General features: G+C 36.1%; 1 protein-coding gene across 1 annotated transcript in view; it reads right to left on the bottom strand.

Moving 5' to 3' along the window:
- Positions 1–1,523: 1,523 nt before the first annotated feature.
- LOC136038625 (snake venom 5'-nucleotidase-like) overlaps positions 1,524–15,086 on the bottom strand; it is a 54,637-nt gene continuing 41,074 nt past the window's right edge. The window contains exons 7-10 of the mRNA XM_065721861.1: positions 14,480–14,719; positions 10,816–11,160; positions 3,690–3,842; positions 1,524–1,703 (exon numbers count right to left, since the gene is read on the bottom strand). Of these exons, the coding sequence (XP_065577933.1) occupies positions 1,594–1,703; positions 3,690–3,842; positions 10,816–11,160; positions 14,480–14,719 (848 nt within the window). The 3' untranslated portion in view covers positions 1,524–1,593. The remainder of the gene's footprint in view (positions 1,704–3,689; positions 3,843–10,815; positions 11,161–14,479; positions 14,720–15,086) is intronic.

The raw sequence follows: 15,086 nt of genomic DNA, 5'->3' as shown, positions 1-15,086 counted from the left end.
AATTGCTTGTTTTATCTTCGCATTATAAAATAATGATTTAGTGTTACTATTTTTTAAATTAGAATATATTTTATTTCTTATTCTACTAATAATTAAATTCTTCCAACTTTGAAAACTCTCTTTACTTTTATTCTCTTTCTTACACCACTTATCAATAAATAAATCAAAATCATTTTCCAAGCCATCAAGAACACTCGATGGTTTCAGATGATGAGAAAGACGGAAATTAGCCCCTTTATTTATTATAATTTGAAGATCATCTTGCTTTATTATTGACAAGTCCCCTGTTATAACATGTTTGTAAGTAGGATTTACAAATGGGCCAAGTTGCTTACAATTACAAACCGGTTTTCAATTTATATCACTATCTAATCTTTTAAGTATTAAATTATAATTAAAAATAATTTGCCCAATAGTTTTTGAAAATTTATAAGTTAAAACTGGACTATCATTATAATTCAAATGACTAGGAAGGGCCTGTTTCACATGCCGCTGATTTAAAATTTCTGGTAAATTAATATCTTCAATCTGCTTACAAGTAAAATTAATAGGTAAATATAATCTGTTATCCTTATTTCCAATCTTATCAAACTTTTTCTTTTTTGAAATAAATTTCGTTTTAGTTAGAATGCAAATTGTATCACATATTACTTTAAAATTATATTCAAGAGCTGTATTATTCTTAACAATCCAGAAAAGTTTGATTAAATTCCTCTTGGATAAATTATTTAGACATTTTATTACAGAAATCATACCCCTAGATTCAAGTAGCTGGCGTAGATCTATAGAAAGCATATGTAAATCTAATTCATTTTTTCTATTATTTTTCCTATGTCCTCTCGATCGTTTTTTACGTTTAGTAGGACAAGTAAAAGAAGTATGGTCCATAAAACCATCAATACATTTAACAACAACCTGAGACATGTCACCATATTTTGCTACACGATCATTTAGCCCAAAAGGATAAGCTGTACCAAGAGTATGGATCCAGAAATCCTCCTGTTTACGTAGTCTATTAAAACTCAGCCTCTTCCGCTGCGCTGTCACAGTGTATCATGACCTATGATTTTTCTAGTATTATGTACATATTTAAAAAAAAAAAAAAATAGTACAATGGATCCAATTGAGAGAGAAACTAAGGCGTAGATCGTTGAAAGAAAAACATTACGTGGTCATAGCTAACTAACTGTTAATTAAATAGCTAACTAACTCGAAACTTCGCTCTTTAGGCCAATGCTAAAGTTTGAATTTTGTTCCAATTCTTTAAGAACGACTCCTGAAACACAAGGTTCGTTTAATTAGAACAATAAGAAGCTTTTTTAAAACAATAAAAAAATTTAGCGTAAGGAGTGAGGTGTCGAGGAGGGACAACCCCCCTCATGTACGTTACAATGTCTGTTCTTTTTAAGTTTTAATGTTGCTCCTTTCTTTCAGTTGAAAAAACTTGTTTTTTGATTAATTTTAGTTTCAAAAAGTCTCTCAGGCATTTGACATAAAATTCTGTTTCAATTTTTTCATGTGTCTTTGACAAAAGAATAAAGTATTTATTAAAGAAATGGCAATACATAAAGAAATCAATGCATAGTTCAAATTCTATCTTAGAAGAGACACCAATGATCCTCTTCGCTGTCTGAGTTTCGGCCAAACATAGGTATAGGCAGCATAGGCAAGGAGCTCTACCAAGACTGTGATGAAAATAGTTACTAGAAGATAAGAAAGCATTATAGTGCAGACTCTCTTAACCAGACCCCTTGAGACTAAGTACTTGTTTCAAAAAAGTGATATCCATTTTTTGTGAGCATAACTTAGATAGGAAAGACAGTGAAATCTAGACAGTAAAAAATGTAAGGCTAAAAATTGACAGGAAGACGAACCCACGTGATTCTAAAACAATTTTTTTGGGGGGGAGGGGATGCTAAGACACAATTTAGCACATATGGATGATTTAGGATTCTCGCTATGAGGCCAAAAACTAGTCAAACTCCTTCCTGGAGGAATCAATTCTAATTTGTATTAACTTAATTATCTAACTTTTAGATATGATAATTAAAAGAACATGCTAAACATAGATATCTCAAGCAAGAGAATCTTGTATTCTAAAACCACCAGCAAACAATACAAAACTTCAAAGTGGCGATTGTATTTTCAAAGACAGTGAAATTATATACGAGGAAGTTCTCTACGCTAGAAAGCTGCAGCTGAAAGATTCATATTCAAATATCCCGCTTTCAAATGTTTTTTGTATAAAAAAAAAAATTATTCTGTCAATCCATAAGATTCTAAGTAACATGAAAATCAAATATGATTCGGGACAGAGGATTAGAGCAATTAGTCAAGTGCATAAGTGCCACCAGGAAAGTTACCAGGTGACGGGGGGAGGGGCAAAGCTCAGGAGCTTTTTTCCTTTTACTGAGATCTAAATAGAAATTCGTACACTATTACTATTTTATAACTTTTTTTTCAATATCTGTTTATGTCCAAAGGTTTTTTTTGGTTCCTAGTCTCCTTGACAGTGCCCATGGTCTAGTGTATTGAATTCAAGGACAGCATGTACCATCTTAGCTTCAGAAGGAATACCACATTACGCTTTTCCAATTACGAGAGGTAAAATATGTTATCAGAGTACTCAGTAAAAGATAATTTCATCTCATTTTCTTCGAAAAAAGGTCAAGACACAATAAATAAATCCTGGTATCTAGATCTGATTTACTATTTGATAACTCGTCGAATTTATATAATTTCCTGATCTATCAATTATTAGCATTGCATAATGCTAGTACTAATAAATAGTAGCTATTGTAACACTAAAAATACTAAGTACTAGCGTTGCATAATGCTTCTTTGTGTAATAAATACTTTTCATTCTATCAAAATATTTTGATTTTTTTTTCTTTTTTAAATTTTCCGTACTCTAAATATGATTTTTTTTGCATCTGTTTATTAAATGTTTATAAACTTTTTTACATATCCGTACTCAAAATTTAATCTAAATAGGTAGAATCCAAGAGGTAAATCAGTAAATATTATATACACTTATCTATTTACACATTGACTACATTCATTATGTAATGACATACTTTTCATTCTAATAATGATATTTAGTTTTATTTTAATTTTTTTTATTTTTTGTACAACTAGCCTGAAAGGTTAGATCCATTTAAATCAACAAAATGAAAATAAAGTAATGAATATAAATATTGACAAAACTGCTTACCCTTTAAATATAAGCAATATTCCCGATTATTATAAATAATAATTTGTTATTTTGTCATTATTTTCTTTTCAAGTTTTATTCTGAGGCTTTCTGAGGGCTGTTCCCTCCTCAATGCCCCGCTCTTTACGCTATAGTTTTTTACTGTTTTAAAAAGTAGAGTTGAGAGAAAAAGTCAAACTCTACCGTAAAGAGTGGGACGTTGAGGAGGGAACAGTTTCTTTCATATACGGAGTGATTTCTGTTCATTTTAAGTTTTAATATCGCTCCTTACTTTCAGTTAAAAAACTTGTTTTTTTTTTAATTTAATAACTTAAAGAAACAAAATTACTGAAATCAATAATTTGAATAAAGTTGACTTACAGAAAGCGGTTCCAATATAATCCGGATTTTTAGTTAAAAAAACTTGTTTTTTTTAATTTAATAACTTAAAGAAAAGAAATTACTGAAATCAATAATTTGAATAAAGTTGACTTACAGAAAACAGTTCCAGTATAATCCGGATTTTTCGGTGGCGGCGGCGCCACAAAGAACGAAATTTTTCCTTCTTTTGCAATTGAGACTGAAGAACTTGAATTGAAGAAATGAAAAAGTGCATCTGAAGAAGAGATGTACCACGATGATGTGCTATCTGAAATAAAAATTTACTCTGAATACAAGAAACTATCTGAATGAACAAAACTAAAATGCACCATTTCAAGTAAAATTAAAAACTACCTGTAGTTATAAAAAGAACTATAATAGCTTGAGTAGTAGCATGTTAAGATCACTGTTTCCAAGGAATTTGTCTTCCCTTTTGGTACGATCAATTTTCATCAGTACCTATCTAAGCTAAAATTGACCATACCATTTTCTGTTACTAAGCTTATGGGAAATTATTATATTCCTTTTTTCTCGTATTGTCAAAGTATTCTCCTTCCAAAAAGCAATTTTTTCTAATTTTGTACCAAAAAATCTTGTATTAATAAATATTTATTTGGTACTTGTATGAAATAGCCCCTACCGCTCAAGTGGTTCATTCACCGACCCATAGTAGAAAGGTTTTTTTTTTCGTTATTTTTTTTTTTTCATTTAGCTTGAGACATGACAAAGAGAAGCGATAGAGTAGACGTAAAAAAAATATAATTTGGGCTATATATTTGCAAATTAGGGTGGGGGGGGGGTGTGTGTGTGTAAAGTATTTGGATAGTGTCAAGTTAGAAAAAAATTCTTAGTTCATAATATGCAGAGTAATTTTACCTAACACAATAGACATGCAGACCCACTATACTCCCCCCCCCCTAATGTGTAAATACAGCCCAGTTTGTTTCTAAAGTATTATATTTTTATCATACTTTGGCATATTTCATTAGGACTGATCGTCAGACAAACATATTAGAAAAATATTAGGTAGGGGCTATATCATACAAGCATTAGCTGTTTTTATTTTTCATTGATATTATTGACAAAATTTCACTAAATATTATTGCAGTTTACGATTAATATTTTGACAGTCAATGTCAAAGTACCTAATGTTACTAATTACCAACTGACTTTCTCCCTTGAGGAAGAAGGCCCACACCAGGCCATTCAGCGCGTCCCCAGGTGGCGGATAGGGGAAAGCCTTGCAGATATGCAGGGTACCTCCGGTGGTGATGGAGGCGCGGACCAAGGGGGGACCCAGCCCCTGGGGGTCTTAAAATATAACTGGGATACCCTCGCCTGGGGGACATAAATTCAGGCGGAGGAGGAAGAAGGTCCCTCTGATGTAGACTGAGCTGGGCCCACCGGCGTGTGGATATGTCCCATCAGCTTCAAACCTTCTCCCAACAATGGCTAAAATCGTATGGTATAGCAGATTATCATCGTGGGAGGATCCTCTTCAGGAGGACAACTGCGAAAGGGCGAATGATTCAGCGACGAACAACGGCCTCTGCAAGTTGACGGAGAGGAGTGGCTTACCGCCGTCTCCTAACCAGCCTTGAAACCTTTCCTTTTAACAAATGAATTATCGGCTCTATGAATCAAAGCAGAATTACTACCGCGTCCGGGGAAACCGACGAACCTATCGATTTGATGATGATGATGATGATGGCGAATGGAAGTAATATTGAACATACTACCGCGTACGGAAAAGCCGACGAACATGCTACCGCGTACGGGGAAGCCGACGAACATACTACCGCGTACGGGGAAGCCGACGATCATAATAGGCCTATGACGATCCCCGGACGGGATGAGGATACCCTGCGACTCATCTCCACTAAAACTGTACTCAACATAGGAACACTCAATACCCGGACTTTAGCCAAACCAGGAAAAAAGGATCTACAACTGAGAGAACTAAACCGATATAAGTGGGACTTAGTCGGGCTATCTGAGACACACCTCCCCCGAACCGGTGAAGAAACTATCTCTGGAACCTCCCTCCTACTCTCGGGACGCACCGATGGCACTCACTGACAGGGTGTTGTATTCATCCTCTCACCAACTATAAAAAAGGCTCTGATCTCCTTCACGCCCGTATCTGAAAGGATAGCAACCATTAGACTAAAGGGATCCGTGTCAAACCTTACCATCATCCAGGTATATGCTCCTGACTCTGCTCGAAGCGATAAAGAATGCGAACAGTTCTACTTTCAACTTCAAAGTGTCACCGACCAAACAACAAAGAAAGATATGCTCATCGTCATGGGCGACTTCAACGCTATCACGGGCAACGATCAGATTGATCGGAGAGATGTAATGGGACCACACGGCCATGGCCGATTGAACGGAAGAGGTGAAAGGCTAATTAGTTTCTGTAGAGAAAACGACCTGCATATAACTAACACCTTCTTTAAACACAGACACCGTCGTAAGGTCACCTGGAGATCCCCCGACGGAGTAACTGAAAGCATGATAGACTATTTGCTGATATCTAGACGCTGGAAGTCCTCAATAATGGATACTGTATCCCTTCTTGGTGCAGACTTTGATTCGGATCACTCACTCCTGATGTCCAAACTCAAGCTAAGACTGAAACGACTCCCTAAGACGACAAGAATCCCTAGATTCCGGACAGAGCTGCTTCGCGACCCCATAAAAAAGGCGCCTATACCACCAGCCTATCGTCAAAATTCCGAGCTATCCTAGAGAACTTCACTTCCCTCACTACCGTCGAAGAGATTGATCAACTGGCTGAGCATGCAACTTCTGCAGTTTTGGAGACAGCAAATGATGTCCTCGGGAGGAAAACGAAAGACGAAAAGCCGTGGATTACTGAAGAAATGATCCAACTATGTAACCAAAAGCGTCTCTGCAACAACAAAGCTGACCCATGCAGCCGAGACACCTATAAATATCTCAAAAGGAGAATCAAACTGGAAGTCCGAAAGGCCCTGCGTAAACATGTTACCGAGAAATGCAAGGAATGCGAAACCCAGTTTAGGAACGGAAACAGTCAAAAACTCTTCAAAACAGTTCGTGAACTGTCTAGCAGGAAAGATCCCATCTCCACAGCAATCCTAGACAAACAAAACAATCCCATCAACGACGCAAAAATGAAACTCGAACGATGTAAGGAATATTTTTAAGATAAATTAAATCCGCAGATCATTGCCGATCCCAGCATCCTAAACTCCTTCCCCATTAATGATCGAGAACCTCCACCACCACTCTTGAAATAAGAAACTGAGGCAGTGATAAGATCCCTGAAACGAGGGAAGGCCCCAGGACCGGACGGTATCACTGCTGAACTAATTAACATTGACTCAGAGGACGTCGTCGAATTGTACCACAAAGTTGTGTCAGCCGCATGGTCAACGGGCCACGTCCCACAGCTATGGTGTAAGGCAGCAATGATTCCAATCCACAAAAAAGGCTCAAGAAGAGAGTGTAAGAACTACCGCCCGATCAGCTTGACTAGTCATCAAACTAGAATACCAACCAAAATTCTCCTACGTAGAATCCAAGCAATTACAGCCTCCGTTCTGGGTGAATACCAAGCAGGCTTCCGACCTGGACGATCGACCATTGACCAAATCTTCACCGTTCGTCAGCTCATGGAACGCTTTGTCGAGTTCAACAGAGACCTATATCATCTCTTTATTGACTTTCGGCAAGCCTTCGATTTAATCTGGAGGAAAGGTCTGTGGCACATCCTAAGACATTACGGTATCCCCGACCAAATCGTCACGATTATTGAGAATATATACAGCCAATCCAGAAGCCGGATACTCACCAATGATGGACTCTCTGATGAATTCTCAACATCCTCGGGAGTTTTATAAGGATGTATTCTGTCACCCCACCTGTTCAACCTGTTTCTTCACGCCATACTGTCACTGATACCAGACGAACATGGAGCCAAAATAGGTGGAGTCCTAGTAAACAAGCTCGCCTATGCTGACGACATCGACCAGCTCTCTACAACGGCCGCTGATCTCCAAAGACAAGCAGACTGTCTCAACGAAGCCACAAAACCTTTTGGCATGCAAATTAACGCCAAAAAAACGAAAGTTATGGTCACGTCACGCAAAAAACAAGATGCTACTCCTTCCATAATGATTGACGGCCAGCCAGTTGAAACGGTCGACCAATTCGTCTACCTGGGCAGTCTCCTCACAGCGTACAACTGTCATACCTCCAACATCAAACGCCGCCTAGCTCTTGCTAGCTCCAGTTTTAAAAGGCTCACAAATATCTGGAAATGCCTAAACCTGTCGAACCAACTGAAAGTTCAACTTTTAAACAGCCTGATTGTGCCAATTGCTATATATGGGTGTGAGACCTGGACCCTGAAGATCGAAAATGAGCGCAACCTACTTGCATTCAAGATGAGATGTCTCCGTCGCATCGCAAGAATCACCTACACTGAACATTTGACCAATGAGGAGGTGCGAAGACGGCTGAAGTCCACCGACACAATCCTAAATAAAATCAAACGACAATAACTGCGATGGCTCGGGCATGTCAAGAGAATGGACCACGACCGTCTACCAAAAATCTCCCTCGAAGGAACCGTAGACGGATCTCGACCACGAGGAAGACCTCGCAAGAGGTGGATTGAAAACTTTGACCGAAAGCACATCGTAGAGTTGACTCGAACTGCACACGATAAAACAACGTACCGAGCCCTAGTTCATTCCCTGTCAAAAGAAGTGGCCCTAAAACGTCCCGCAAGGATGGGTGGGACTTAAGTAAGCAAGTAAGTTTCTCCCTTGATAAAATCGGGTAATTTGAGCTGATATTATTCTAGTTTATCATTAAGACTTTGAAATTCTTTATCTAAGAACCTTATAATAATTACAAAATCTCAATTGACCTGTTCCCATGATGATACTGGCCTAATTTGACCAAATATCCTTCCAGCTTATCATTTTTTTGGAGCTACATACCCCAAAACCTTAGGATCACTAAATACCGAAAGACCTTGTATTACCAAATGCTATATATTACTGAAAAATAAACATACATGGTCATTAGCACTTTGGAAGTCTATAACTAAAAACCTTATATCCTTAAATTCCAAAAATACACTGTCTTAAGCATGGACGTATCTCCTGTATTTTCAAGCTGGTCGAGAGGGACAAGAGGTCTCACCCCCATATTGGGGACTGTCCCTCGTATCTATATCAGAAAAAAACATTAAATAAAAAACAGGTTTTTTCAACTGCAAATAAGGAGCAGCATTAAAACTTACGACAAACAGTAATTGTTCCGTATATTAGTGGATCACCCCCTCCTCAATCCCTCGATCGTTACTCTAAAGTTTGTTAGCGCTTAAAAAAGCTTCTTATTCTAAATCATAGGCCCTTGTATTTCAGCGGTCGTTCTTAAGAAATTGGGAATACATACCAAACTGTAGTCTAAAGAGAGAGGGATTGAGGAGGGGGTACACCCTCTTTAAATATACGGATTAGTTTCTGTCCATTTTAACTTTTGATGTTGCTCCTATTTCAGTCGAAAAAACTTGGTTTTCTTAAATTTAGTTCCTGATCGTTTTTCATATCAGGCCTTAAAATTTCCTCTTTCTCAGAGGAGAATCATCCCTGGGAAATCTTATGTAAAAAATTACCCCTTCCACAAAAACCTTCCATATGTTTCCCAGTGCCGAATTCTGTATGCAAACAATTTACATAATTTATAGCCATCTTCCCAGAGGTTCAGATGAGGGTCATGTATACTCCAGAGGACTAGTTATCGGACCTTTCAGCTATGCAGAGCCTAATTCACATCTCAAAATTTAATTGGATGTCTTTGGGGGAATCTGTTTGGTCACTTAAAGAGACCACCAGAACTTTTAATTTCCATTTTAATGAGCCCTCTCACGATATTCTAGGACAATTGTTTTGATACCATTCTCCCTGGGACAAAGAATACAGATTCCACATTTTGTAGATAGAAGCTTGAATCCTCTACAATAGGGTTCTCTGATGTGTTGAATCTGATGGTGTGATTTTTATAAAGATCGTTTTAGTCTATGTGTGTGTTTTCTCCCTTTTCCGAAATAAAATACATATTGAAGTATGAATAAATCTTGTTGAATCAAGTCTTATCAATGCTGCTATTATTGAACGTGCATTTTAACTGTTGTGTCCATTATTCACGCATTCAGTAATTTATTTTAGACGGCTATGGCTTGGGATTGGGGTGGTAATTGAAATATAAGTCAACTAATCAAAGGATAAAAAAAGTAATTAGAGAAAATTGTTGTCAGAATTTCAACCACTATGTTCTCATCCAAACTTCAATATTAAAATTGGCATACTGTAGAAAGAAACCATTCTTCTTATAACTATTAGTACGGTCATTACAGTTCGTAAAACGTAATTTATTCCTAAATTTCAAAAATGTGTTACTCTACAATTTTTCATGAGAATCCCAGCCTCTATTTTTCCACCTCTAATTGTCCTACCTCTAAAATCCCATTAAATACCTCTTAAATAGCTCTAAAATTTTGGTAGCAGTGTTTTAACGCCACTGCGGTTTTCCGCCACCATATGTTTTCCGCCACCTTTTAATTCAAGTAGGTCAGGATAGACATAGATATATGCATAGACATAAGAACAGACATTGAAATAGACATAGAAAAAAACACAGACATAAACTATCCTAGCCTGTCTATTCTGACTCAACTAATCCCCTTGATGACGCAAGATTTCCTGGGTGGTGGAAAACTGCGGTGGCGTTAGAACACCCAATTCAAAATTTCCCACCTCTAACAGCTCACCCTCTAATTGTCACGATCTTTAATCTTAATATTGAAAACATGGCCAAACTTCAAATCATCTTTATAGCTCTTTGTCATCTCAGTTCATCTCTAGCTTGGCCTTCTACGTTCTTAAGCAACTAACGATAGTTTGTAAATCTACCTGCACAAAGAGAGTGAGGTGGGGAATTGTGTCCACCTACGACTTACTTTAGCCTGTATTCGGGGTTAGGGAGTTTGAACCCCCCCCCAAAAAAAAAGGTTTTGTCCGACTGGTAAAAACGTCACAATAATGAATATAAATAAATTTTGGTGTGTTTTAATTTTTTTCTAACTGGAAATTTTTTATTCTCCCCTCCCCCAAAAAAGATCCTAGATACGGCCCTAATTCACCGTTATAAAAATATGAAATTTATTATTGAATATGACTTACTATAAAACTGTAAAAGCTCTCCCTTTCCTTGCAATAAATTTGTATACGGATCTAAGTGGAACATTTCACCATCAACAGCAATAGTTACAACTTCTTCCTCCGTGACAGTAGCATAGTGAAGTTCTCCACCACTTTTAAGTACGCTGATTTCCTTGACTCTTTTCCCATCAGGTTGTGCAAGTTGATAAGTAACTCTGGCTCCATAAAATTGAAGATTGTTCCCTGTTCCGTTATTGTTCAGAGATATTTCAAGAAACTGTTTCAGTTCACTACCTTTCAGCTTAGCTAAACCAACTATTGTGTTTGTAGGGTACATCTTAAGAATTTCCTCTAGATTTACCTTCCCTATAATAAAAGAAATATAGTGTATACGAAACAATAGCAGTTACTACTATAGCCATGACCTTGCAACTTCTGCAGATGATGACTATAACAATTACGATAATTTATCAGTACAAAAGCACTGATAAAACGAACAAGAAACCAACCAACAAAGGATGACACTTTATATTAATCATATAAACATGTAAATCTAATTCATCATAAACCTAGAAAACGAAACCTTTACAGTACATTCCTAGTCTAAGGATTATCCCCGCGTTTTGAATTTTTCCTAAATTATTTTTTCTTTTGATTCCTATCCAATGATTTTAAGCAATATAATACTCCCTAAAAACTTCTTTCCTTAAATTTAACGACTATTTTCACTCCCCTACAGAATAAAAAAGGTTTTTCCAACATCTCTGGACGTTTTATGGTGCTTGATTCGACCCTTTGCTTCCTCCAAAAGGTAACCCGCCCCCTCTTGCACTTACCAGACATTGAACAGGAAAATATTCTTAAGTAAACATAAAATTTCTCTTTTATTATTTTTACAGGATCAAATCTTTGACTTTTGAACAGAAGATATATATATATTTTTTGTAAAACTTATTACGTATAAATTAGTTTTCATTTCTTTTTACAACAAGATTTGTGTATATATTACCTTACTACATAAGGAAAACAACATTGTCACATAAGGTAATTAATTGTCAGTGACCTGAAACCGGTAAATTGTGGCACCTATCACTCTTAAAAGTCCCCTCTAGCCTTTTTATTTATTTGCTACGCTTAATAGACCCCATAGGTTTCTAAATGAACTTCTTTTTGAATAATCACAATTTATCTATAGACTAATTTAAAAAGCCGAAACTACTCCTCTCCAAAAAAAAAATCCAAAAAAAGAAAATGTTTAAAAAATACTCGACTATAAAAGGTTTCCGTAAGAGGAATAAAAAAATACATTTCTAATTTCATGGTGCAAGATATTGGGAGTAAACACTGAATATTTGAAGTCAGTATCTAAATTTGGTGAGCCTAATAGTCAGGTACGGGAAGTCAAGAAAATTGACGTTAGAAATACATACTCACGAATTTATTTGGCTAAAACCGTTCGCATGCTATCAATAAACCTTTCGTAAGATAAATGATTTTAGGACCAATTTGTAATCAGAAGAAATATATTTCTAATTTCATGATGCAAGATATTGGGAGTAAACACTGAATATTTGAAGTCAGTATCTAAATTTGGTGAGCCTAATAGTCAGGTACGGGAAGTCAAGAAAATTGACGTTAGAAATACATACTCGCGAATTTATTTGGCTAAAACCGTTCGCATGCTATCAATAAACCTTTCGTAAGGCAAATAAATGATTTTAGGACCAATTTGTAATCAGAAGAAATATATTTCTAATTTCATGATGTAAGATATTGGGAGTAAACAATGAATATTTGAATTATCTAAATTTGGTGAGCCTAATAGTCAGGTACGGGAAGTCAAGAAAATTGACGTTAGAAATACATACTCACGAATTTATTTGGCTAAAACCGTTCGCATGCTATCAATAAACCTTTCGTAAGGCAAATAAATGATTTTAGGACCAATTTGTAATCAGAAGAAATATATTTCTAATTTCATGATGCAAGATATTGGGAGTAAACACTGAATATTTGAAGTCAGTATCTAAATTTGGTGAGCCTAATAGTCAGGTACGGGAAGTCAAGAAAATTGACGTTAGAAATACATACTCACGAATTTATTTGGCTAAAACCGTTCGCATGCTATCAATAAACCTTTCGTAAGGCAAATAAATGATTTTAGGACCAATTTGTAATCAGAAGAAATATATTTCTAATTTCATGGTGCAAGATATTGGGAGTAAACACTGAATATTTGAAGTCAGTATCTAAATTTGGTGAGCCTAATAGTCAGGTACGGGAAGTCAAGAAAATTGACGTTAGAAATACATACTCGCGAATTTATTTGGCTAAAACCGTTCGCATGCTATCAATAAACCTTTCGTAAGGCAAATAAATGATTTTAGGACCAATTTGTAATCAGAAGAAATATATTTCTAATTTCATGATGTAAGATATTGGGAGTAAACAATGAATATTTGAATTATCTAAATTTGGTGAGCCTAATAGTCAGGTACGGGAAGTCAAGAAAATTGACGTTAGAAATACACGCTCTCGAATTTATTTGGCTAAAACCGTTCGCATGCTATCGATAAATCTTTCGTAAGGCAAATAAATGATTTTAGGACTGATTTGTAATCAAAAGCATGAAATGGTTTTGACTAAAGATAAGAAAATTCAAGGAAGAATAAAGCCAATTGGTTTGGTTGACTCTTGGGATGAAAAAAATACGGTTATTTTAGAACCCTTCAGTGACTGCTGAAATAATTCAGCAATTGCACAACTTAGAGCTTGGCTGTTATTTCACTTCAATGCCAGATCAGTTCTTACCCTGGGGGTGTTTGGATGAAACTGGTCTTAAAAAAAATATATTTATTAGCTTAGGATGCTTCTAAGAATGTTTATATAGGTAATTGCTGCGCATTAGCATTTTTTTCCTAGTGTAGGGATTTATATATGTAATGGTTTATATTTTTGTTAATTACGTTAACTAAAGTCAAAGTCAAGTCACCATACCCCATACATATTTTTTTAACTATTTAAAAATACACATTTGCCGGACCATAAATTCATTCCACCTTTTGTGTGGGAGTAGAAATGCGTTTGAATGGGGTGGGCGGTTGTCATAAAGAAACTTTTAAGAAATATGGAAACTTCTTGGGATGATGGGAGGCTTTGAATAGATTAGGGTGGAAGAGAAGATTTCGTAGCTTTGTTTGTCTCAGATGGCTTTGTGCTACAATGAATTGTTAGTAGTAGTAGTGAGAATGTGTTTGAATTAAGTTGGATTGTACAGGAATGGTGTTTAGGAAAGAAGAGTATATGTTATAAATGCATGGTATTTTGCTTTACTGACTGGAAGTGTGCACAATGATGAGTCTTTAGAGGAAGAGCGAGTCAAGGGGAGCCCCTAGAGATAGGGCTCAAATTTAAAATTTTAATGTTAAATAGGTGGCTTAATTTTATTTTTTTATCTTAAATCCAATTCTTTATTTTTGCTGCTTCGCTACGTTTCTTCTATGGCCCTGTAGTTCCATGTAAATACTAGGTAAAAATTATTAGTACGATACAAATAAATTTTGCATTTTTATAGCTATTGACACATACTAAAGACTGGGTTAGCTGTGGGGTCGTTTATACCATCCAACCTCTTACAGTCTAAAAATATAACACATCAAAAGCCCATAGAACAAAATTAGCTTACCTTCCTCGATTTCTCCAGTCATTAGAGATGATCGCCAAAATACCACCGCTGGCTTTTCCATAACCTTTTCCTCCTGAATCAAATATTCCCAAACGGCCTCTGTAATGCAGTTTCCAGCTGTACACTCACCAATACTGCAGTTCTGAGCGGATATTTTATACTCAAGAACTGCCATTTCTTCCTCAAGCAAGGCTTCAATCTCAGTTAAAGTCTCCTCGACGTATTTCTCAGCTTCGGTATCTGGAAGAAGATTCAATTTTCATGTAGTATAAAATATCATTTTGAAAATTCTTTATTTTCTGATAACTCAGTACGACCACAAATGGGGCAATTGTTAACTTATTTTTAGGAAAAAGGTAGAAAAAATGTAATGGAAGAGAAAAAATTATAAATGTGAGGAATTAGAAAGTTTGAAAGCCATAGAATGCCAAGTAAGAGGTAATACTGATAGATAGTAAAGTAAAGTAAATAATAGTGAAATCGTGATGAAAAGTGTTACAAAAAAGCAGGGAGCCTTGGAGTAAAAAAAAGAAGAAAGAAATGTGATTGTTTTTTTCTTTTCAGGATTACAGGAGAAGAAAATGAAACACTATTACAAGGGATGTCC

Source organism: Artemia franciscana, chromosome 18 (assembly GCF_032884065.1).
Source record: "Artemia franciscana chromosome 18, ASM3288406v1, whole genome shotgun sequence".
Lineage (NCBI taxonomy): Eukaryota > Metazoa > Arthropoda > Branchiopoda > Anostraca > Artemiidae > Artemia > Artemia franciscana.
This window is presented reverse-complemented; position numbering and strand designations above follow the sequence as displayed.